At 37.5% G+C, this 22,916-nt stretch overlaps 1 protein-coding gene across 10 annotated transcripts in view; it reads right to left on the bottom strand.

Moving 5' to 3' along the window:
- Window positions 1-20,519, bottom strand: part of CSNK1A1 (casein kinase 1 alpha 1) — a 43,492-nt gene extending 22,973 nt beyond the window's left edge. For 5 of the 10 annotated variants that reach the window (XR_005054706.2, XR_005054707.2, XM_036994012.2 and 2 more), the window contains exons 1-3: window positions 19,853-20,519; window positions 19,137-19,243; window positions 2,891-3,017 (exon numbers count right to left, since the gene is read on the bottom strand). Coding sequence is in view for 7 of the 10 variants with exons in the window: in XM_036994012.2 (XP_036849907.1) it covers window positions 2,891-3,017; window positions 19,137-19,243; window positions 19,853-19,975 (357 nt within the window). In the remaining 3 variants the exon portion in view is untranslated. The remainder of the gene's footprint in view (window positions 1-2,890; window positions 3,018-19,136; window positions 19,244-19,852) is intronic. The other 5 variants (XM_036994015.2, XM_036994014.2, XR_005054708.2 and 2 more) reach the window with 4 other exon arrangements.
- Window positions 20,520-22,916: the final 2,397 nt, after the last annotated feature.

Below are 22,916 nucleotides of genomic sequence, written 5' to 3'. Positions count from 1 at the left end.
AATACAAATTATATAAAGCAAAAAAAGCTAAACCACCACTTTCCACCTCCAATCCTATGCCCCTGGAGGTGACCTCTTTTAAAAAGCCTGGTGTTACCTGGACTATTTCCATGCTCTTATACATATATGCTTGGGGGTACGGAATGTTGACCAACTGATAGACACAGCCATATGTTGTTATTTTAAATTTAAATAGAAGCACCCTATTCACTTCATTCTTGTTTGCTTTTCACAAAACACATCCCAAACATTCCTAGAAATTGGTAGCATACAACATAAGCATATAACTTCTATATGAATGGAGACGTATACATGCTGTGTTCCTTTCCTCATGCTCTTCGGACTCTCCCTTGTTTTTTCTACCTTACTTATGCATTCTTTTTAATGATTACAATTATTATATTGTACAGAATTTAAGAATTCCCCAACAATCCCCAACTCCTAGTATTCCTACTATAAACAATAATGCTAATTTAAATATACCCTACCTAGTACTGCTTTTTATTTCTATGGGCTATAAATCCCATACAATTATAGGGAGAGTTGCTGGGCTAAATGGTATATTTTTCATTTGGATAGGTGCCATCAGACTGCCTTTCAAAATAGGCTACAACAATTCATTTTTCCAGCACTAGTATTTTAGAGTATTCTTTTTCCCACTAGCAAAGTTACTTTAGTTCTAAACTTTGCCAGTCTGATAGGTACTGACCTCACTTGCACTTCTCTAACACTTACTTTGGAAATCTTTGGGTCATTTGGATTTTCTATTATATGAACTGTCTGTCAATGTATACTTTTTGTCCACTATTCTTTAGGCTTACCCTTTTCTTGCCAATGTTTAAGAATTCCTTGCATACAACAGTTTTTATCTGCCATTTGTTATGTAAATAGATTAAAATTTTTTAAAAATCTGCCTTTTAACTATTTATGGTATCTCTTCTATAATAGTTTCAATTTTTAAATTATCAAGGATGTCTATCTTTTCTGTATGCTTAGAAGTTAATAGTTGAAAATATTTTACACATCCAAAGACTGCCAATATTATCTTTCTACCCACATGTTCTTACTCTTCTCAGTAGTGTGTGTCAGGATTCTATTTTTTATTTGTCCCCATTTTCCCCAGAGCTTTTATTACCATGGATATACAGATTCTAAATCTTAGTTCTCTACCTTGACAAATATCTTTTGAAGCCAATTCTGTAATCTCCAGCTTAAACTATTTATACTCTCAAGGAAATAAATATGTACAATGTTTAAATACCATCTTTAGGTACAGCAACAACTTGTACATGAAAGTAAAACAAAACACTGGACTCACATATTTGTCCTAGCTAAGTAATACCCATCATTAAACCATGACTATTAACTCACTGGGAAAAGGTCAGGCAAAAGATAATCAAATGACACAAAGTACAGACTAACTACTGCAGGTGTTGACCATCATCTATAGAGCACAACACAGGTGTCAGCTCCTTAAACAAACGCTATCCTACAACTCCCTTCCCTGAATTACACTCTTTTTCCTGTTACCAGTGTTCCCAACGTAGGGTTTTACACAGAACCTTGAACATATTATAACATTTTTCTCTACTAAACTTTATGCTCCTAGAGAAAAAGGACTAGTTCTTATTCTTCTTTGCACACCACCCCCATCCTGGTGGTGACCAAGTACAGTGGCAGGCCCTGAATAAATGTTCACTATATGAATGCCTATAGTGTTACTAAGCTTACAGAAGATAATCTCTTTTATTAGGATTCACTCACATATTAGTCAAAACAAATTAAACGGTTTTTAAAAATCTTTTTAACCTTTTGATACTTGAGTTCATAATATGCCATAAACAGAAGTTATCTGCTAATTACTTGAACTACTCAGTTTATGTTAAGCTTAGATACCCCATCCTTGATTATAGAAAATTAGCACTACTTTCTAATCCTTTGAATTTATACTTCCTAAAATTCTTCCTCAAATGCCAGTTCATCACTCATTTTTTTTTACTTTATTATGACATCCAATCTATATTTTTAAAACGTCATTCTCTTCCACAGAACTTTCATAAACACAGTTTAACTTGAAGCATTTCCAGCATTTTCCTGCCCTTAAATGGAAGAGCAAATCCTGACCAAAATTTAATATTGTAAATGCTCTGGCATTTACCTATTATCTTTTACTATATGTTTCCTCAGGTTTGTTCCTGATCCATTCCCCCTTCTTTTAATTTTTTAGAACTAGTTTCCTTTCCTAAAATAAAAAATTCTAAGCTCTGCTTTAAAGTAATTTAATCCAACCTCTAGACAGTACATGAATCTAATACATGGTATCTCAAAAATTTCCCTAGTTTTGCTTAAGTAACTACCAATCGCTGAGAATCCAATACTTCGAGAAGCATCTACTTGTTCAAAAATCCTTATTTCAGTACTTTATTTTCCTCAAAAAATATAGCTCTTAGAAAGGTTACATACTTAATACAAAGCACTGTTTGCTTAATTTAACCATAATATGCATATATATATTTATTTATACGTACACTCATACATACACTCTGAACCCTTTCTTCAAACATTATCTTGTAAGTTCTTTATAATCTTATAAGGAAACTCACCATATTCATCACTAAAATGCACTCTATCTGATGGAGCAGCTTGAAAAGTACTAGTCTACAGGTGACAATAAACCTAAATCTGTTTTTGTCCTATAACCACAGGAAAACATTCACAGATCATATTAGAGTAGTACTTGAATGACTACACCCTACTATTATGTCTTTTTTTGCTGATCCCAAAGTTAAATAGACACAGGATCATAATTCTCTGGTTTATAAACTTTTAAATTACAGTTACTAGTAAACAGCAGAATTCTCAGTTTTTTTCTCTTCAAAAGTTCACATACCTGGTCAGCTAACATAAGTACAGTTTTCATTGTGAACCTTCTTGAACAGAAATTGAAGAGGTCTTCGAGGCTGGGCCCAAGAAGATCCATGACTAGAACATTGTAGTCTTTTTCCTGACCATACCACCTACCAAAAAGAAGGCAAAAAGGAAAATTATGAAAAGCTGATTATCACTTAATGTCACCAAATTAAAAAAATTCTTAATCCCTTAGAACAAGATCGTTTTCCTTTTCTGTTTATGTTTTATTTAAGTTTCCCTCTATTCAGATGATGAACCCACTAACTATACCACCCCGACACAAAATAAGAGTAAGGGGACTTTTTCCTTTTGTCAAGTGACCCCACTGTCCTATTGAGAAAGGACTTGCATGGCAGCCTTAACACTCTTCTTACCAGAGTAGCCAAATTCTATACTCATCTGCCACAGATTCTTGTGACAGTGGGCAAGTTCCTTAATCTCACCTGGTCGTACTTTCTAGCTGAAAAAATGGAGACTATTTGCCATTCTAAAAGGTTTAAGAAAGCAAAGATCCCTCTTATTACAACTCCTGTCCCATTGCCTACCAAGTTCTACTTAATCAATAATTACTTTTTTTTTTTTAATAAAGGAGTTATATTTTTGCTTGGTCTCAAATTACAGAAAACAACCAGTATTACCACAAATATGACTTTGCTTTTGATTATTTTAATTATCCCATGCTGTATTACTGTGGATAAATGTACACTTTGTCCCCAAAAGCTCAAGGAATATCAACGGCTAATTTCAGAGACTTCAAAGAGTGGGAATTACTGCAGTAGGTGATTCCAAGTTTCTGTATACATACAGAAATCTGGTAAGGGTATTTCCCTAAAAATAAGTACTACCATTTTAATTTCAATCTTATCTAGATTACAAATTTTGCCTGAAAACTGGCCATTATTTTAAATGTAAAAAAGAAAAAAAGGTGAGCTATTTTAATGCTAGCCTGGAGTGATTTGTTAACTCCAATAAGAACTGATACCAAAATATACTTCTCAAATAAAAACATATTTGAGAAATATACGTTCTTAAAATATTCAAAGGGGGAAAAATCTTTAAGAAAAAAAACTGTATCCAAGGCATTATTAACCAGTATCAGTCTAGCAGGAAACTATTCACTGCTTTTAGTGTTACTCTTCTAAAAATTTGCTCTAACATTGTTTTACTGATATATGCCAATTAAAAGAAAATCAAGATTAAAGCTAGCGTATGGGGATTTAATACTTTTTCTAGAAAATACAAGATTAACTACTATGTGTGGTCCCGTATTTAGATGGAATGAATATGGCTCCCTGCAATCTTATGTTGAGAATAAAAGAACACAAGGGGACTTAACATTTACGTGAAAGCAAAGGTCATAGTGGCGGGTTTTTGAGGGTGGGGTTTAGGGTAGGCATGGGAGGAAGTAGATAAAATATAACAAATAATATTAAAGGTAAAAGGGAAACAAAGTAGACAGGTTATACTCTCCTTTTTCTTCCTCCTGAATTGCAGAGGCAAATCTGTGCTAATTTACCTAGATTTTAAAGAAAAAGAAATGACTCTATACAGTAACACTAAATACAGAGAGCTAGGGCAGTGCAGTGACACAAAGGCACAAAAGTCAAAGATGAAAGGGAAAGCATAGACCAATTATCATAAGACCATGTATCTCTGCATCAACAGATTCACACCACTGGCTTGCTAGCAAAACTACAATAAATAAGCAAGTCTTTCTTTTTTTAGTTTCATTAATTTACAATTACATGAGAAACATAATGTTTACTAGACTCCCCCCATCACCAAGCACTCCCCACATACCCCATTAGTCACTGTCCATCAAACAAGCAAGTTTTACAATCCATCTAAATGCAAACACAAATCTGAAATATAAGTCACAAATCCATACTTTGTATCTTCATACAATTCACACGTGATTTCATAAAGCACTTTTGAGAAATCATCTGCAAAATAAGCCTTTACCAGAATCTTCCAATAATTAGAAACCAGGGAGAATTAGATTAACTCAGAAACACACTTTTTAAACAAAAATCAAGTTATTGGGCATTTTTCTCCTTACTTGTTAAGTGTATAAGACATATCCACTACTCTCAATGTAAAGATAAATAGTCTATAAAAAGCAGCCAGAATATCAATGTTTCAAAAGGATTTTTCTCCATGGAGCAACTGCGCATTTCTGAAATAATTAGGTCTTTCTGCTGTATAGAGATTGGTACTATAACTTCTCAACCCTAAATGACAGGTGTTTCCATCTTTCATACTTTCTTTTGGTCTCAAGAAATACATAGTCTATTTCTCTAAAGCTAGCACCTCACACCCTCCCCACCTGTACTTTCCACCCGTCTTAACTCCTGCAGATAGATATTATTCTACACAGATTAGGAGCTCAGAAGACTCTTCTCCTATCCAGAGTCTACTTACTCAGTTTCTATCTACACTCACCTCCATGTTTTCTGTTTCTATTCCAAGAGCATGTAACTATTTTCAGTCCCAAGACCCTAACACCAGATGCCAAAGAATTGTTTCTTACTTAATAGACTCCCATATTCGTCTCCCATTTCACAGAATTCCCATAGCCATTAACTATGCTTGTATCCACAATCTAACTCCTTGACAATACAATATTCAGGTACTGTTACTTTGGTGTTCCTATCTCTGTATCTGGTAGGATAGAGCTTACTGGGGTTTTTTGTTCCTTTTTTTAAATAGTCTTCAAGGAATCTGAGTAATGAGCAGGCACTTACTTAATTCTCTGAGATCATTTTAAGTTTGCAGACAACCTGAAACATACCAACATGGAAACCTCACACCTATTCTCTACTTTCTAGGTACCTTTAGCCTGGAACTCAGGTCATCTTTAACAATTTTTATGTGAGTGAGTACGACTTTGTATTGCTACTAATTACACAGTGGTAAAGTGATGTGCACAATATAGGTACTAAGATAAACATGAGATAAAACAAAGAACTCTGGTATGATTTGGAGTTCCTCAACTGTCCTAACAGTTCTTAAAACATGCAGAAGAATCAAGTAATTTAATGGATGTAAGTAAAAAAAAAAAAAATGTCAAGGGGGCTCATTTTCCATTTGTTTCAAATCAATGTCTTCGGACCTAGTGTTGCCTGACCAATCAAGGAAGTAAAACTGAAGAATGAGTTTGCAATTTATACAACCATCACTACTCACTTAGAAAGTAATGAGAGGTACCTTAAGGTCTGAAGAAGATGCTAAGGCAAGATCCATCTCCCTGCTCTCAAATCCTTTCCTCTAAAAACCATATCCAAACTAAACCTCCTTTAAAAATTAAGACACACACCCACAAGCTGCTGCTCCCTCTCTCTGGGGCAGCCATTTTCTCTTTCAGATAATAAAATCTATTGCATGGGAAAAAAAAAAAAATTAAGACACACATAAAGAGCACAACTGTATGATAAATGCACAAGTCATTCAGGCTGACAAAAAAATGCTAAGAGAATTGAGAAAACCAAAAAAATCAATGGGAACTAAACCTGCCAAAGAAGCCTTATGAAAATGGTCTGTGTTGCCAATCAGACCCTGGAGGAAGGATCATATTTTAATAGAGATGCAGAAAAGGGTGTGGTAGGGTTGTGCTAGAACAGACTATGGGGGCTTCTACAGAGGGGAGAGCCAAGGCAGCTGATCATTTGGGGCTATATTATGGACTCTTGAGTTCCAGGCTAAAGGGCACTGAATTTTATACATAACTTGGGGAACCATCAGTAGAAAGTGGCTAAGATATAATGTAATTAAACCAATACTTTGGGGCTAGCCTTAGCAGTATGTAATACAGAAATCAGGGAGTAGGGGAAGGAGTAACAATGACATTTGGAGATCTGAAGCTAGGGTTGTCTTTTCTGAGAAAATGGCTGTATCTTAGGAAAGAGACTGAGTGACTGAAGTGAAATATTTTAAGTACTGCTATGAAGCCAAAGTACTTCCAAGAACAATAAACCAGTGTAATTATCATAAGTATGCAGTTCAGATTAAATATTTCCATCCCTATGCATATACCAATAGGAAGAGAAAAAAACATCTATTTAATGTGGGTCTTCCCCTTTAGACTACCAGCTTGAGAGCTGTGATGGTTCATTTCATGCATCAATGTGACTGGGCTAAGGGATGTTGGGATAGATGGTAAAACATTATTTTGGGGCATGTCTGTAAAGGTGTCTGAAGATTTCAATAATAAAAACAACTAGCATCTGAATGATAGATTAAATGGTAGAGATCACCTTCCAAATGTAGGCCTGAATAGAATAAAAAGGGAACTGAACAATAACAAAAAAAGGCAGGGGAGGGGAAAATTCACTCTCCTAGAGCTGGGGCATCCATCTTCTCCTGCCCTTGGATATCTGTGTTCCTGGTTCCAGGCCTTAGGACTCAGACTGGGAGTTAAAGCATTAGTTCCCCTGGTTCTTAGGCCTTTAGGCGTGGACTAGAATACCACTGATTTGTACAGTGAGGAAAACAAGGAATACAAAACACTCCCTACACCCTGAAAATATGAAATCATCAGGAAGGATCTACTCATCTTTTATTCAACTCAGCCAAGCAGTTACGAAAGTTTAAAAGTAACAGTTTTAACAGATGTGTCTTTTCCTACGCCATTTATCTTCCTGTCTATAAGTTATTAATGTCAGTCTTCACCAAACAACTACAAAGCATAAGGACTGAATCAGTGCTATAATATACTCACTTTCATTGCATCCACATTCTCTACACATGGTCTCTCAAACCTAGTTTCTTGCCAATTCATCATCATCCAACCTTTAAATTCTCTATGAGCATAGAAAATAAGGCCCTGGTCCAGTACATTCTTGCTAAACTCTTAAGCACTAGTTCAAATTACCCTGGCCTACTGCTAACAATTCCAGCCACATTGTTCTCTTTTGTTTGAATTCTTTTTAATATTCCCATACATTAATATTTATGTGAACCATTCGTAACAGCACAATTTTGCCATTCATAAGAGATACATATTCTTAAAATTATAGATACCCATTCTTGCCATCCTTAACCAGCATCCAAACTACCATGGATTAAAGAAATTACCTACAGGCAATTCTTGCTTATCTTTTCCTATACCCTTTTCCTTCCTGCTTCTCATTACAATCATGCCATGTTGGCTTCTTTTCCTCTTTATGTTTTATTCTGGGTGTGTCTGTGTGTTGGGGTTAACAATTAATTTATAGCCGTTAAAAAAGGCACTTCCTTCTTCCCCCCCCTCCTCCTAAACTACCATATTCCAACAGAAGAGCACTCTCAACCACAACACAACCCCCTCTATTCTCAATTTAAATTCCTGAGTCTCAGAAGTCACAGTCCTTCTGGTACTGCCTTCATTTGTTGATTACTTCTGGGAGCTGTAGGCATTTGAACTAATTTGACTCTTAGACACTGTAACCTTTAACCTAAAACTGTCAGAACTTACTAAGCTTTAACTTATTAATGGGATTCAGCATGAAAACAGAACGAATAATGCAAGACAGGTTCACTATACTTTGATTCATGGTTAACTCTTCAGCCCTTCTGAAAAAGAACTAGACATCGAAGTAAATGTGGGTTACCTTCTGGCTTTCTATTAATTCTTGGTAAACAAGTCGGCTATATTAACTGTCACTCTCCGTAAGCTTCCCCTGCTCAATATTTGTGGATGTAGATGTGTGGCCTTCATTTATTTTGAATACAAAGCTCCTAGAATTTAGGATCTAAACCTGATTTATCCTGCCATCAAAAATTTAAGAGCATCAATCTATTTCCTTCTCTTGGAATTTCACATTTTATGAATCTGCAATTCAGATTTTAAAAAGTCAGTAACACATAATCTTTACCTGTAATCTTTTAGATTTACAAACTACGGCTTGGGATTCAGAGCATTTTTGCTGGAGAAAGACACTCAGTGTTGCTATTTGGTTACTGCAGGAACTGGATAATCAGGTTTAATAAAGAAAATAGAGGTGGGTAGGTGAAATAGGTAAAGGGAATAATGAAACACAAAAGTCCCAACTATAGTATAAATTAGCCAAGGAGATGAAATTATAGCGTAGAGAATATTGTCAATAATACTGTAGTATCACTGTATGTTGACACATAGTAACAACACTTAACTGGGGTGAGCATTTAATAATGTAGGTAATTGTCGAATCACTATGATGTACACCTGAAACCAATACAATATTGTTTATCAACTATACCTCAATGAAAGAAAATAAAAGAAAAAGAAAAAAATAAGATAGACACTGTAGAAATACACCAGCTAGAAACTTAAATACAAATACAGAATAGACTGACTTCTCCATACTGACAACTTAGACATGAAGCAATTGGGAAAAGAACCATAGTTTTAGCTATGGGTATGGTGACTAGAGAAATAATTCTGATAACGTGACAATTTCAAATTTTAGATATTAATTCAACCTTTTATTTTACCAACTTTCCCCAGAATTGTTCAACCTTTTTGGACTGGCTGATTTCCTTCTTTACAATTTCACACCCCTGGGAAGGACATTAACAAGCTTGTTAGTAAAACTGAATCAGATTAGGAAGAAAAAAAGAAAGTTAAGTATTAGAAATCTACCTTGAAAGACAAACCTTGCAATCCCATGTGTTTACTTACAATGACCAAGAACCTGTTCAAACAAGTTGGGGATGTGGGGGTGGAGTAGCTCATTCTACACCAGGAATTCTGTATCTTTTTGATGCCACAGATATCCCCACCTTTGGTAGTCTGATAAAGCCTATAGATCCATCCCTTCTCAAAATATTTCAAACACATAAAATAAAATACACAGCATTGTATTGTACATGAACCCAATTATAGGGAAATTCAGCTACCATAAAAAAATCAATTTTGATACAGTAATATACATGCTCTTTGTTAACCCATTACATAAGAAGACACAGGGCAGGTCTAATTAGTACTATAATTTTATAGTGATGAGTGTAAATAATATTTTTGAGATAACCTGCTGCAATAATGTAATATGGAAGTATCTGCTTTCTATGACTGACAAAACCATAGATAGGTACTGTTTGTTGAAACTAGTGAGAGTTTCTTGCCTACATTTATAATGTAAAGAAATAACAGATCTTCCTCAATTTGCAATGGGGTTGCATCCTGATAAACCCATCTCATGTGGAAAATATCTTTAGTTGGAAATGTATTTAATACACCTTACCTAACTTAAACAGGCTCGGAACACTTATATTAGCCTATACTTGGGCCAAATCATCTAGCACAAAGACTCTTCTATAATAAAGTGTTTAATATCTCATGTAATTTACTGAATGCTGTACTGAAGGTGAAAAACAGAATAGTTGTTAAGAGTACTTGTTTAACCTCATGAATGCATGGCTGACTGTGAGCAGCAGCCAGCTGCTGCCACCCAGCATCACAAGAATATTAGACCATCTAGGACTGGGAAAAGATCAAAATTCAAAATTCCAAGTATGGTTTCTAATGAATGCATGCATATTGCTTTCACACCACTTTAAAGTAGAAAAACCCTAAATCGAACCACAGCAAGTTAAGTCTTACCAGAATTAGTTAGCAGTTCATGAAATGAAAAGTAATTTTTTGCTATCCAAATTCACCTACATCTTAGACAGTAGAGGTGGGGATAATCTTCCCCACTAGGTTAAGAACCCCTGCTCTAAACTGATTTTTAAAGTAAATAGAGCTATAGAATAAGATGGGCACATGTTTTATTCAGCAATATTATCAACTAAGTTGACTCATTTTCCTTTATCCTAACCCTCCTCTAGACTACTACTAATTCTTTTGCTCACAGTATCAACCCTATGATCCCTGAATTATGCTGTAACATTTTCATATTCCTCTCCTTGTTTCTTACCCTTTGCCTTCAAAGATGTCTCAATGTTCCTTAACCTGAAAAATTACAACACATAACAAAAAAATGTTTTGAGCCATATCATTATCAACTACTAAAGCTACTATTCATTTATTCATTCAATATTTATGGTGGCTTAACAAGAGTAAGCCAAATAATTACTGCTCCAACAGTTTAAAGCACAGCGTGAAAGCTAGTAATTAACACATGTGAGTGGAGGAAAGACCAGTGATGAGAGGGTACAAACTATGGGGACTCTATCTTTTAGAGGGCGACATTAGAGAAAATTTCTGTAATGACAAAGTATTACTGATTCTTGAAGCATAAAGGGAAGCTGGCCAGGTGAAGGTGTTAGGAGTGTGCCTAAAGCTTTGTGATCATAGGAAACTGAAAGTAGCCTTCACGACTGGTACACAGGGAGCCCAAATCACCTTGTCTTCTTGCTCACCAGTTAACTTGTTGAAAACCTATTTATATTTGCCACCTTACTCAAATTTTTTTCTTGGTTCCCAATAAAATGGTTATCATTCCCATCATACTACTCAAAATTTTATTTCAAAGATCGCAGATGATCTGATTTTTGTCAGTCCTTGTTGTCACTGCTTTAACATCGCTAGCATTTCTTAAAATAGTCATGGCCTCTGCAAAATAGTCACTAACTACCCCCAACAGCTCAATACAGTGGAGTGTCAAAACCTTGGCACAGTATTTCCGAAAGTGTGGTCCTGAGGTATTCAGCAGAAATTATCTGGGGTATTTGTTAAAAATACAGACCCTTGGGCCCCACTCCAGAATTGGTCTAAGAGAAATCGGGGGTGAGGTAGTAAAACCTGCATTTTTAAATGAGTGCTGTAGGTTATTATGCATGGATGATGCCTGTGAAGTGCTAAGAAAGCAGGATTCACTGGATGCCTTACTAGGATCCCATTCACCTGATCAATCAGGATGTAATCTCTTTGTGGTTCAGGAAACTGGAGCTCACGTGCATGGCATATGAGCAAAAAGAATGTAAGCCTCATAACATTTTTGCCTGTTCAACTGTAATGTGTCCAGGTATCTTCAACTGTGCCTGGCACAAAATAGGCACTCATTATGTATTTGTTGGCTGAATTAAGAAATGCTTGCTTATTCTCTAGAAGGTACTATATAAGGTGCTGTAAAGTGTATGTTCACCAAGACACTGAATGAACATCAGAGCTTTTAAAGCGTGAAGCTTAACATCCGCTCTCCTGCTCTAAGTACACAAAGTATTAATATTATGGAGATTCAAAACTGGGAACACTAGGATTTCAGTAAGCAGAGCTTGGTGGAAAAAATAATTTTAATCAAGTGAGAACAGCCCCAAATAAAACAACCTAGCCTGAATACCTAGTGAAAAGCATATTAAAGGAACAGAAAAGGGAAACAATGGTATTTATATAAAGCTATAAACTCCAGTCTGATGAGGATTTCATTATTTCAATATAATAATGAAATATTTCATTATTTCAATTATTACCAAATGTTACAATGTGTTCAACACTTCTAGTGAATCACCTGGAAAATCTGGACCTCTAAATTTACAAAAATTTCATGCTACTACTTTCCAACAAACAGCTATAAATCAGATCTCTCACTCTTTCCAAAAAGCCACCTTAATCACACAATAGCATGACAGTGTAGGGAAATGTAACATAAATATTTAAGAGCAGCTTCCAGATGACCTGAAATATAGGACAACCTCAAACTTCAGAAATTTGGAATGCTCCACTGTGCACTTAATGATGGCTTAGCCACTGTCACCATCTTGCCTGCCTTTTAAAAAAATCCTCTAGTACATAAGTTATAATTTCCTGGTGTTGAACTAGAACCAAAAAAATTCCCAAAGATTTCTACCACTAAGAGATGCCGACTGATACATAAGCTGACAAATGTAAACAAGAACCTTTACTGTGAATTTAACGGACATTAGCATTTAATACGGCAGTATCTTTACACTAGCATTCAGAGCTAAATGAACTAGTAGTACCGCCACATTTCTATTTGTAAACTGGCTGCCAGCTGCTGAGTTCAGCTGAATACTTAAGAAATACTAAGTACTACAGACATGATGAATATTTCCTTTAGGAACTTTGTATTCATCAGGTAACTCCACTCCTAAAATTCTATATGTATAGGAACCATAATTTTCTACACGGTTCCATTAGAAAGGTAAATGCATAGATAAAACAAATGCAGAATTTCCTCATTATTAGTGCCTATTATTCAAATCATTACCCAGCACTGTACTAAGAAACACAAAAATACTTCCATCAGCAAAAGGTGGTTCTTTCCCTCCTCAAGAAGTTTCTAGAATACTTTCTTGAAGGAATGCATCTGAGAAAAATGAATAGGAAAATGATTTCACATACTGGTTTTAGATACTTTTTAGAAATAAAATCATTTGGTATGGGATTTACAATGCACTTTCTATATATATATCATGTTTCCTAGTATAGGATTTCCTAAATTAACCTCATAATTATAGGAGGTGAATACTAAGAATCCAGTCACATGAGTTGTAGTCCTAGTTAAGATGAGGGTTAGTGGATGTGGGTGGGGAAACACTATTATTAACCTCTACAACAGAGTACAGTGGTTCCTCAACTCTGCTGCACCTAATAATCATCGGGGAAGCTTTTATAACTCTTGATGCCTAAGTCATACCCCAAACCAATTAAATATCTTATCAGGTATCAAATTTTTTTTTAAAGTTCTCCATGTGATTCCAATATGCAACAAAGTTTGGGAACTACTAGTACAGTTGCGAGAGGCAGAACAATCTATTAAATAATGCATTAGTTGTGTGACTTCAGGCAAATCAACTACTCTGACTCACGGACTTCATAAGAAACCCCAACTTACAGGATTGCTGTAATAATTGAGACCAAGGGCAATAATGGATAATGACTTTTTTTCTTGCAGAGAAATGGAAGGAGAATGCTTAGTCACAATGAATTCAACCAACTACCCACTGATTTCAATAGTACATACCAATGTTATGCTAAAACGCAGCTATACATTAAAGTTAGAACAAATAATTACCGCATCAGAGAATGGTAGAGGCAGCTTTTATCCTACTCATCTCATTAATTTATGTAATGCATTAAAAACAATCTTTAAGATCTTCTTGGTTCCACAAAATCCCTTTCATTAATGAAAGCTGAGACTACAATACAAAATTTATCCTAGGTTCACATCTAAATGACATCAAACAGAACTGTAACTCTTCTTGATTCTCAATATAATGCTCTTTCCATTTCCCTTTATATTGAGGATCAGAATGTACTCTCCAGCTAAACCTTTTTATATAGCACTTCCAAAGTCCCCACTAAAACAACCACTCACTGATGACTTACAGACGAGGAAAAGGCAGTATTCTAGTTCTTCAAAGGTGAAGATAAAGATCTCAACTGCCACCAAGTACTCACCCACCCTCACCTGATTATTCTATTAAGTCTTAGTGTTCTTCATGGTGATAAACAGATTCTGTCTTTTTGTGGACAAATAAACATCAAATCCAGAAAAAAATATGTAAATATGATTAAAAAACTAACAAACAGAACAAACCTATGTTGTCACAGACTGTAGGTTACTAAGGATTAGCAGTATTAAAAATATATATTTTTCTTCTTCATCTCATTAGGTGTGAGTTACCAGTGTATGCATTTCCTAAAACTGATTCAATGGCACATAAACATCTGTGCATTTTACTGCATGTAAATTACATCTCATTAAGACATGCATTAGTTCATGTTACATGATTACTAGTCATTTAAAATTTCAAAAGCCATCCCAGATAATACTGAAAACAAAAAACAGTAACAAAAAAACATCACTTAAACTATTCATTTATATTATGAATGCTATTAAGGCACTCATTTAACCTGAGAAAAAGCGTTGGAACAAGGCTGATTTTAAGAGCATTACAGAAGCTTTCAAGGTTCAATTTATAACATGTTTCAAATTCTAGTTGTTTCTCTTTACAGATCTTCTTGACAATAAAGTTTCTTAATAAACACTGACAGATCATGAGAAAACCTAGCTAAATAATACTTTAGGTACACCTTAAATATACTTTGAAACAAAATGATTTAGTTCTAAACATAACTAAAACCAAGGTAGTTAAATCCATATACTATACATGGGTTCACAAGTATTTACTCCAATTTAAGATACTAATTAATTTTTGTCCAACAAAAATTCTCAACCTGTGCAAATCCTTGGATTAGAGAGAGAGAGAGAGGAGAGAGAGACAGAGTTAACAGGTCAGGGCAAGCAAGGCCAGCAAATGGTGGGGGAAGGTGGGGGTAGGAATTACAAGCACCTGGTTAAATAATAACAAACAATAGGCTGCTTACATTCACAGGAAGAGCTTTTCAGTTTCTCTGCATGAGGCCCACCCAATGTTTCAAGGTGAAGTATGGCTTTCCACCACCAAATGGAAAGGTGTGGGGGTATGTGAGTAGGCATGATTTGACCCTGACATAAAGGTGAACATGGCTCACAGGAAAATGGGAGTTACGGGACTCTGGTAACCCCCGAGACTCAATAGTCTTTATTATGAGATGTTGGGCTCTATCAGGTCTCATTCAGCTCAAAAATGCCACCTTCTATTCCCTAATTAGAATTCATTTTAAGCTAATTTAAAGCCCCATTAGTATACCATGGATTCAGTTACCCTGAGTTAATTACATTTCCCATGCATCCCATGATCTGCAAAGTGTATCTCTAATAAAGACACAACCAGTGCGATGCCACCTTGGTTCTCTGATAACAGCATCAGAACTTATTCACAAGATACACGCCAAAAGCTAAGTTTAAAATATAAACTGCTTTTAACACAGAAGAGTAAGAATTAACTAGCATTTTATAAGTACCTTCTAGAATACCCCACATTCAGAGGGCAAAAAAAAAGTGGTTAAAAAGGCAACAAGTCTCCCATGCCCCAATACCTTCTCTCATGATTTCCGTGTAGAAGTATATATTATTCCCTTTACTGCCTTTCTTCTAAATGGTAGGTAACCCATGATCTTGAGTGGCATGTCATTACCAAAATAATAAAGGTTAAGATCTAGACATAACATCAAACTGTGATGAAATGGCTTTCTAGCTATTATTATCCAAAGGCTTAAAATTTCAGAGCTGAAATCTCTGAGATCAACTAGGCCAGTTACTTTTACTTAAGTAAGGAACCGTGTTCAACCAAACCATACCCAAAAGCTCAGCACGCAAAACTGTTTTTCCAGCAGAATAGGAAACCTTAAACCTTTCTGTCCAGCACTCTCCCCTGCCACTCCAACAGTTAAATCAATACTAACTTGGTAAAATTCTTTTATTTCACAGATGAGGAAACTGATAGGCCCAAAGAGTCTTGTTAAGGGCTTGAGAGATCCCAGATTTTAGTATGATTATATCATAATCACTTCTTTTGAGAGCATTAAGTTCAAATAGACACAAAGGAAGGGCTGTAACAAAAATACATTAATTTTAAACAAGCTCGCAGATGTCAATTCACAAGGTCCAAAGATTTTAGCTTCTTAAAGGATCTTCGTTTCTTAAAAACATCAAGAGACTGAATGACATCCTCTTATTCTTGCTTCTTAACACTGGACTCCTACGCTTCTGTGTAACAGATCCCTCAGAAAGCCCTTTTGTAGTGGGGACAAGGATTAATGGGGTCTGCTAAGTAAGCCAGGTGATTTTCAGCCCCTTTTAGGATAACCCAAAGTGTCTTAAAAGAAAATGGCAGCTGGGGTGAGGAATGAGTGCAAATGCAGCAGAACCTGATTTTTAAAAATTAGTGTTATCACTTCTACAACAATGGATACACACAGACTGCCTTATTTAATCTAGTTAAAGTCAATTTAATCCAATATTTACCAAGTGCATACATTATTGAGTGTATACTATATATAGATGATGTGGAAATAGTGGGGCACAAACGGGATGGGTAGATGTTCCTACCCAAATAAAGAATGCTAATGAAGTCTTTTATCCTTTCTGCTTCCGTGGAAAAAGTTCTCTCACACTTCAAAACTAAACAACCACCTTTATTTCTAGGTACCACACCACCACCACTCCTAAAACAAATTTACTTTCCCCACCTTCATCCAATTACTACACTGTACCTTAAGACTACTCCCAGAAGCCACGCTATTCTTGGATGCCCTCCCCAACCAGCTCACCAGGCTTTCTTCCTTAGAGCCAGATCCTGAATTCCCATCTCCTCTCCCAGGAAGCCTTAACTTGAAAGCCAGGTTAATCTCTCATTAGCTCCACCCACAAACAAGTTAACTACCACAACTCTCTGAACTCAACATCTTTTAATAGATGCCTATTATTTTGCTCATAAATTAATCTCATTTATTCATGTGCTTTTTCAGTATATTAACTACTGCCCTTGCTGGTTTCTGTTAGTGTTGTCCTTAAATACAAGCTACCAGATTAAAGGGCATGTACTTAATTTGCGTTTAGCACTGAAAATGCCAGATCCTTAGCACTTTTTAAAAATTACCTTCAAATACATTAAATTCAACCTGACTTCTGAAATTCATAAAACCTCCAAACATGATCTCAAAAGCATTATGCTAAGTGACAGAAGCCAGACACAAATGACCTCATACTGCATGGCTGCATCTACATGAAATTCTAGGAAAAACCAGTAATGGAAAGTAAATCAGTAGGGGCCAGGAGTGGATAGGACTAAACGCAAAGGGAAAGGAGTGTTAAAAATTTAGGTTATTGCAAAATCTTTTTATTTTGAAAAGAAAAAAAAGTTAAATTTTAATGAAGATTTTTACACAGTTACAAATTTTTTCCAACACAGCAGTGTTTTTTGGGGGAAGGATGGGAATCATTTAAAATCTGATTCACCTTAATCTCTACCTCAATAAAGCTGGAATTTTCTCTCAAATATTTTATCACTTATAACTAATAGAACATTTTATCATTTACTTCTCCATAAAAAATACCTATCAGCACTGGAAATATTTTAAAGATAGTGGTATTGTTTGTTTACACATCAAAATTTATATAATCCAGTCCTTAAGATTTGAAGAATAGAAACTCGAACGGAAAAAGAGGGTAAATACCATTACACTTAATTTTTATTTATTCTAGATCTTTTTGCCAATATTGTATGAGTAATTGTTGGAAAATGGCTGGGTTTTAAACTGTTTTAGTCCCTAATGTAAAAATTAAAAAGTCTCTAATAGTCTTATATAGTATCTATGACTCATATATAGTCACTGTGCTTTAATCTCACAAGTCAAACTACTCAAAAACCCCTCAGAGTTAACCATTTAAAAGAACCCAATGTCTTTATCTGGTCATTTTTTATCCCTGTTACTATTACTATTTGCCTTTACCAATATCCCACCTGCAAAAGGGTCACAATTTCCCTGACACGTGAGTTATAACTAAGTAACTCAACAGGTTATGGACACTTAATCAAACTGTGGTACGTGAGTGATTAAGCTTTCTTTTAATACATCTGACTTCAGTTAAATTTCAACAGTTCGTGCTGCTCAAGCTGCCTTTACCGTTATTCGTAAAAACTTAGTACAGACTGAAGGGCAGCAAACTTCACCACCCATGAAAAATTAACACTTTTAAAAGGATTGTGAAGGATTTTGCTTTGCATAATCTAACAATTTCAGATCGCATCTGCGGCAGAGATCAGACTGTCATTATGGCATCTCCTTCCTTGAACCCCGCCGCCTCCTTGCAGCTTTATTCGTGCCTTTTAAAAGGTTTAATCCATTCAGGGCTGCTCAATGGGTATCAAGGAAGCACAACTTGGGAACCCAAGCAGAAAAAAGGGCAGGAATGTGGTCTTGAGTCGCGTCGTTCCGCCATTTTCTAAGCGGAGGAGGAAGACATGTTGGAACAAAAACACAACAAAAGAGCAGCCATTTCCCAAGCCAGCTCCACCAGCAACCCCAACTGGTCGAGCCCGCTCCCTTCGGCACCTGCAAATCCACTTCCACTCCCGGGACAAACCTAAGAACATCCGAGCTGCCGGCGTAAAGAAAAAAGCAGCCAGCCCTACCCCGCAGGGATCAACGATCACCCTCACAGTTAGGTGCAAATGAAAGCCCGGGAAGAATGAGGGAAGCTAAATGGAACTGAGTATAACAAACTAAAATCCTTAACTAACTCGGCAAGGCAAAATTTACTCCAAGTGAATGTGGTGACTTACGGTTCATAGGAAAGCACTGCCTTCCAGGTAACTCAGTTACCCAGCCCCGAATTCAGCTGTTTACTGCCTCTATCCCTTTTTCCGCAATCCGTGCTTTCTTCAGTGGATCGCCCTGCCTGCCTATGGGTTCTTACCGTATGTGAGGGATGCCAACACCACCTTGAAGAATCTTATAGAGCTTGCTCTCATACAGCAACTGGGGATGCCTGGCCTTCTGAGATTCTAGCTTCACTGCCACTTCCTGCAGGAGATAAAGGGGATAATGGCATCAACATCTCTATGGATTCAGTGTCACTTGGGAAAGGAGGGGAGAGACATTAGCAGAGCTCCGACTCGGGACTAGAAGGCAGAATGACAGCCTGGGAAGAGAGAGATCTCTTTGTAATAATAAAATGAGGCAACCAGCCTCAAAGGCCTCTTCAGGGGATAGTGACGAAATCTGGACGTCCTCTTAAGTGCAGGGAAATGATTCATCCAGAAAACGTAATGAGATGTTATGAAGGAACCGAGACCAAAGTGCCGCCAATTGGAACAAGAACCCCCCAAAAATCAAATATATAGAAAATATAGGGAACACAGAAATAGGATTTTGCCATTCTTACCTTAAACGATGGTTTTGAAAAAGTTCGATTAAGGTGCATTTTTAACAAGCCGGGTAACTTCACTGTTAAATCTTTCTACCGGCTTCTTTTCCTTTTAGGGAAAGAGCGCGAGGGAGGTTCCTGGGGCAGGAAATCTGGCTCCCTCTGGACTCCCCAGTGCGTGCGGTGGGAACAGGCCCGAGCAGTTTGGGGGTGTGGGGGGTGAAGACAAGCGCAGCGCGGTCAGGTACCCCACCCTGGGTGATTACCTCGCCGTTGGTGATGTTGATCGCCAGATAAATGTCCCCGAAGGAGCCAGACCCGATCTTCCGTACTAGTTTGTATTTCCCTCCGACGATGAATTCGGCCTTGGAGCCGCTGCTGCTCGCCATCCTGAGAGACGAAGATGGAGGCTGGGGCCAAGCCCCGACACCTCTGTGAGGAGGACTGAGGCCCCTGGGGCTCGTCTACCGAGGAAGGCTGCGCAGGAGGGCGGCAGAAAATGGAAAACGCTGACCGGCCCAGAATCGGCAAAGGGGAACCTGATCACCCCCGCTCAGTCAGGTTTCTTTTTGCCGGGCCGCAGTTTGTGAGGGGGTTCTCGTCGTTACCAAGTCGGAGCCAGTTGCTTCTGGGCGGCCGCCGCGGCCTCGTTTCTGCGGCGACGTCGCGGGCAGGAAAAGGGGTGCGGTGAGTTAGGGCGACGATACCGCTGCTACCACTGCCGCCGGCTCCTGCCCGCAGGGACGCCTGTCACTCGGCCGACGCCGCCATCTTGTTACTCCGGCTCCAGCCAACACAAAATGCCCCCAGTCCCCGGGAGCCGCTTCTTTACGGCGCAGGGCACTCTGGGAAAGGGATCTCAGACTCTAGCCCCGGAGGGTCCGCAGCTAAAGGGAGGGCGGAACCGGATCCAGGAGAGTCGCGGCCCACGCTTCGGGCGTGGCGCGTCACCGCCCAACTGCGCATGCGTACTGCAAACCTGCTGAGTGCGCAGGCGTGATGTGACCCTCTTCACCCCCGCCCCGGCTTACTTCCACTTCTGGTCGTTGGCTGTTACATTTGTGCAATCTGTGTTTTGGTCACCTCGAATGCGCCGTTTTTATGAAAGCCTGTGTGTCCCCAGGTCTCCAGAACATGCTAGGAAGGGGTCACCTTGTAAGATGGGTGCTTCACGACTCCCTTTGAGTTGCTCTTTGAGGCGACTTAACCTTTGATCTTTCCTGGGACCACTCCCCCAGACCGGCCTATTCCAGCCCAATTTCTGTTTTGAGGGAGACTGTCACCTCTAGCGGAGAGAAAGAGAAAAGCAGTCCTGGGACGTCTGGATTTGTTCAGGGCTCCCGATTTTAACTGCTAGTTAATTAGTCTTAATAAATAGAATTCTGTGTTATACGGAATGTTGGAAAACACCTTTTTACAGAATGGGAAAAGAGCGAAAACAAATTACCCTGCCGCCCTATGTTTTTGTATCGTCCTGATATATTTGATCCCCAAGAAAAAAATCTTAACATCCTGATTCGTAATTTTAGTGGCAGATATATATAGTCAACAGAAAACGAAATTTACAACCGTGAGAAAACTCGCAGAAGTTGTTATACCCGTTCCCCCTCAAAAAATTCTGAAAAAGTCATGCCTTGTACTGAAAACTGCAGTATTGACCAAAAAAGGCGGCGTAGAAATAACATAAAATAGACGTTTAAAACTACGCAGTGAAGTTTCTTAGTAAAAACCGGTCAAAGAATCAAATATGACCACATTTGAGTTTACAAAATTTTACCTGGGAAAACAGGGCACAGTAGTAATGATGATCATGAAAGAACTCCATTGTCGATGCCGTCGTCTGTGATACGAATCAAACCCTGATGATGGATGAATCGAATCTCATCTGCAAAAATTTAAACAGAATTTCTATCCTAAATAAAATAATTTCATTAAAATGTAAATGGTAAAAAAAAAAAACGTAGACTTAACTGCAACTTTGAAAGCCAATCAAGTAATTAGTAATGGGGATCATCCTGGAAGATAACTAAAATTCCTCCGTGTTACTCTTGTTTTCTGACTTCAATATTTACATTCATAAAGCTCTAAATGTCTGGAATTTGAAAACAGAGGAGAAGAGAGTTCCGCTAAAGTTTAGAATGAAGTTTTGAGGCACTACCAACACCCAGGCTGCCTGACTGCCAAACCAGCTCTGTTAGACATTAGACATTGTCCTTTGGTGACTCTTAGACATGTTTGGCCTGCTTAAAATTCTCCGCTGTTGGAATCTGATCTTAAAAAAAAAAACAAAAAAAACCCAGCTAACATCTTGAAGGTGCTGATTTCTGCCACAGCCATTCAAAATTTTACAGGTTCCTCAGCTTGCAAAGTTCCCCATAAATGGGTGGGTTTTATACATTTAAAGGTATTTTTTGGTGTGGTGAGGATGCAATGCTGGATTGAGGGGAGAGGGGTTAGAGGTGTGCATGGAGTGGTCTAGATGAGGGGTTCCCAAAGGTCTTTGTATAGGCATGGGCAAGGCTAACAGTTTTCCATAGAGAGACTGGAAAAGTAAGAGCAGTGTAATGCATTTTTCTTTCATTTATCTAATTTCAAATTGTACTTTATTCTGAGATTTTTATCTTCCTACCGCAGTGTTATTAAAACACCCTTTTATAAAATGGTGCTGATGGTAGATGGTTGATTGGTTGGTTGTTAATACCCTTATTTGACAAAATTAAATGTTGATACTTTAGTCTGCTCTCCCTTTTTTTTGTTAACTTCATAAGCTTTTGAAATCCCACACGCTGGGACCCACTAGCCTAAATGACTTACAAAAGCCCTTCCAACTGTGAAATTCTGTGATTTTATATATATATTTGGTGTGTATCATCTCATTTGTTTTCTGCCTTCTGAAGTCACTATTCCAGCACTGACAATGTCCTGCAAAATGTACTAAAAAGCTGTATGAGAGGTTTTAGCCTTTTCAGATGTAATTTCTGTTGAGTCTACCTTAAGATTTAAATTTGTCAGATTTAAGAAGGGCAAAAGTTAGTGAGACAGGGACCGTAAGTGTAGTCAGAGTAGGGTGAGGGCCTCCAGAAAAAGCAAGGCAGGATATTTGCAGACAGAGCAATGTAACTACATGCAAGGAAACCCCCTACTAAAACTTCGAGTCATTCTTCAGTGATATCAGTTAATATACCCCAGATAAAGAAGAGTAGCACATGTTTATCTTATGCTAATCATTTTAATCATGTGTAAGATTCACTTTAACATGCTAAAAAGCCGAGGCCTCTGTGCTGTCTTTCCTCCTTCAGATCTGATAAAGTGATTTTGCAAACTGGGCAA

The sequence above is a fragment of the Manis javanica genome, chromosome 1 (genome assembly GCF_040802235.1).
Source record: "Manis javanica isolate MJ-LG chromosome 1, MJ_LKY, whole genome shotgun sequence".
Classification (NCBI taxonomy): Eukaryota; Metazoa; Chordata; class Mammalia; order Pholidota; family Manidae; genus Manis; species Manis javanica.
Note: the sequence above shows the minus strand (reverse complement) of the source record. Positions and strands in the feature narration are given on the sequence as shown.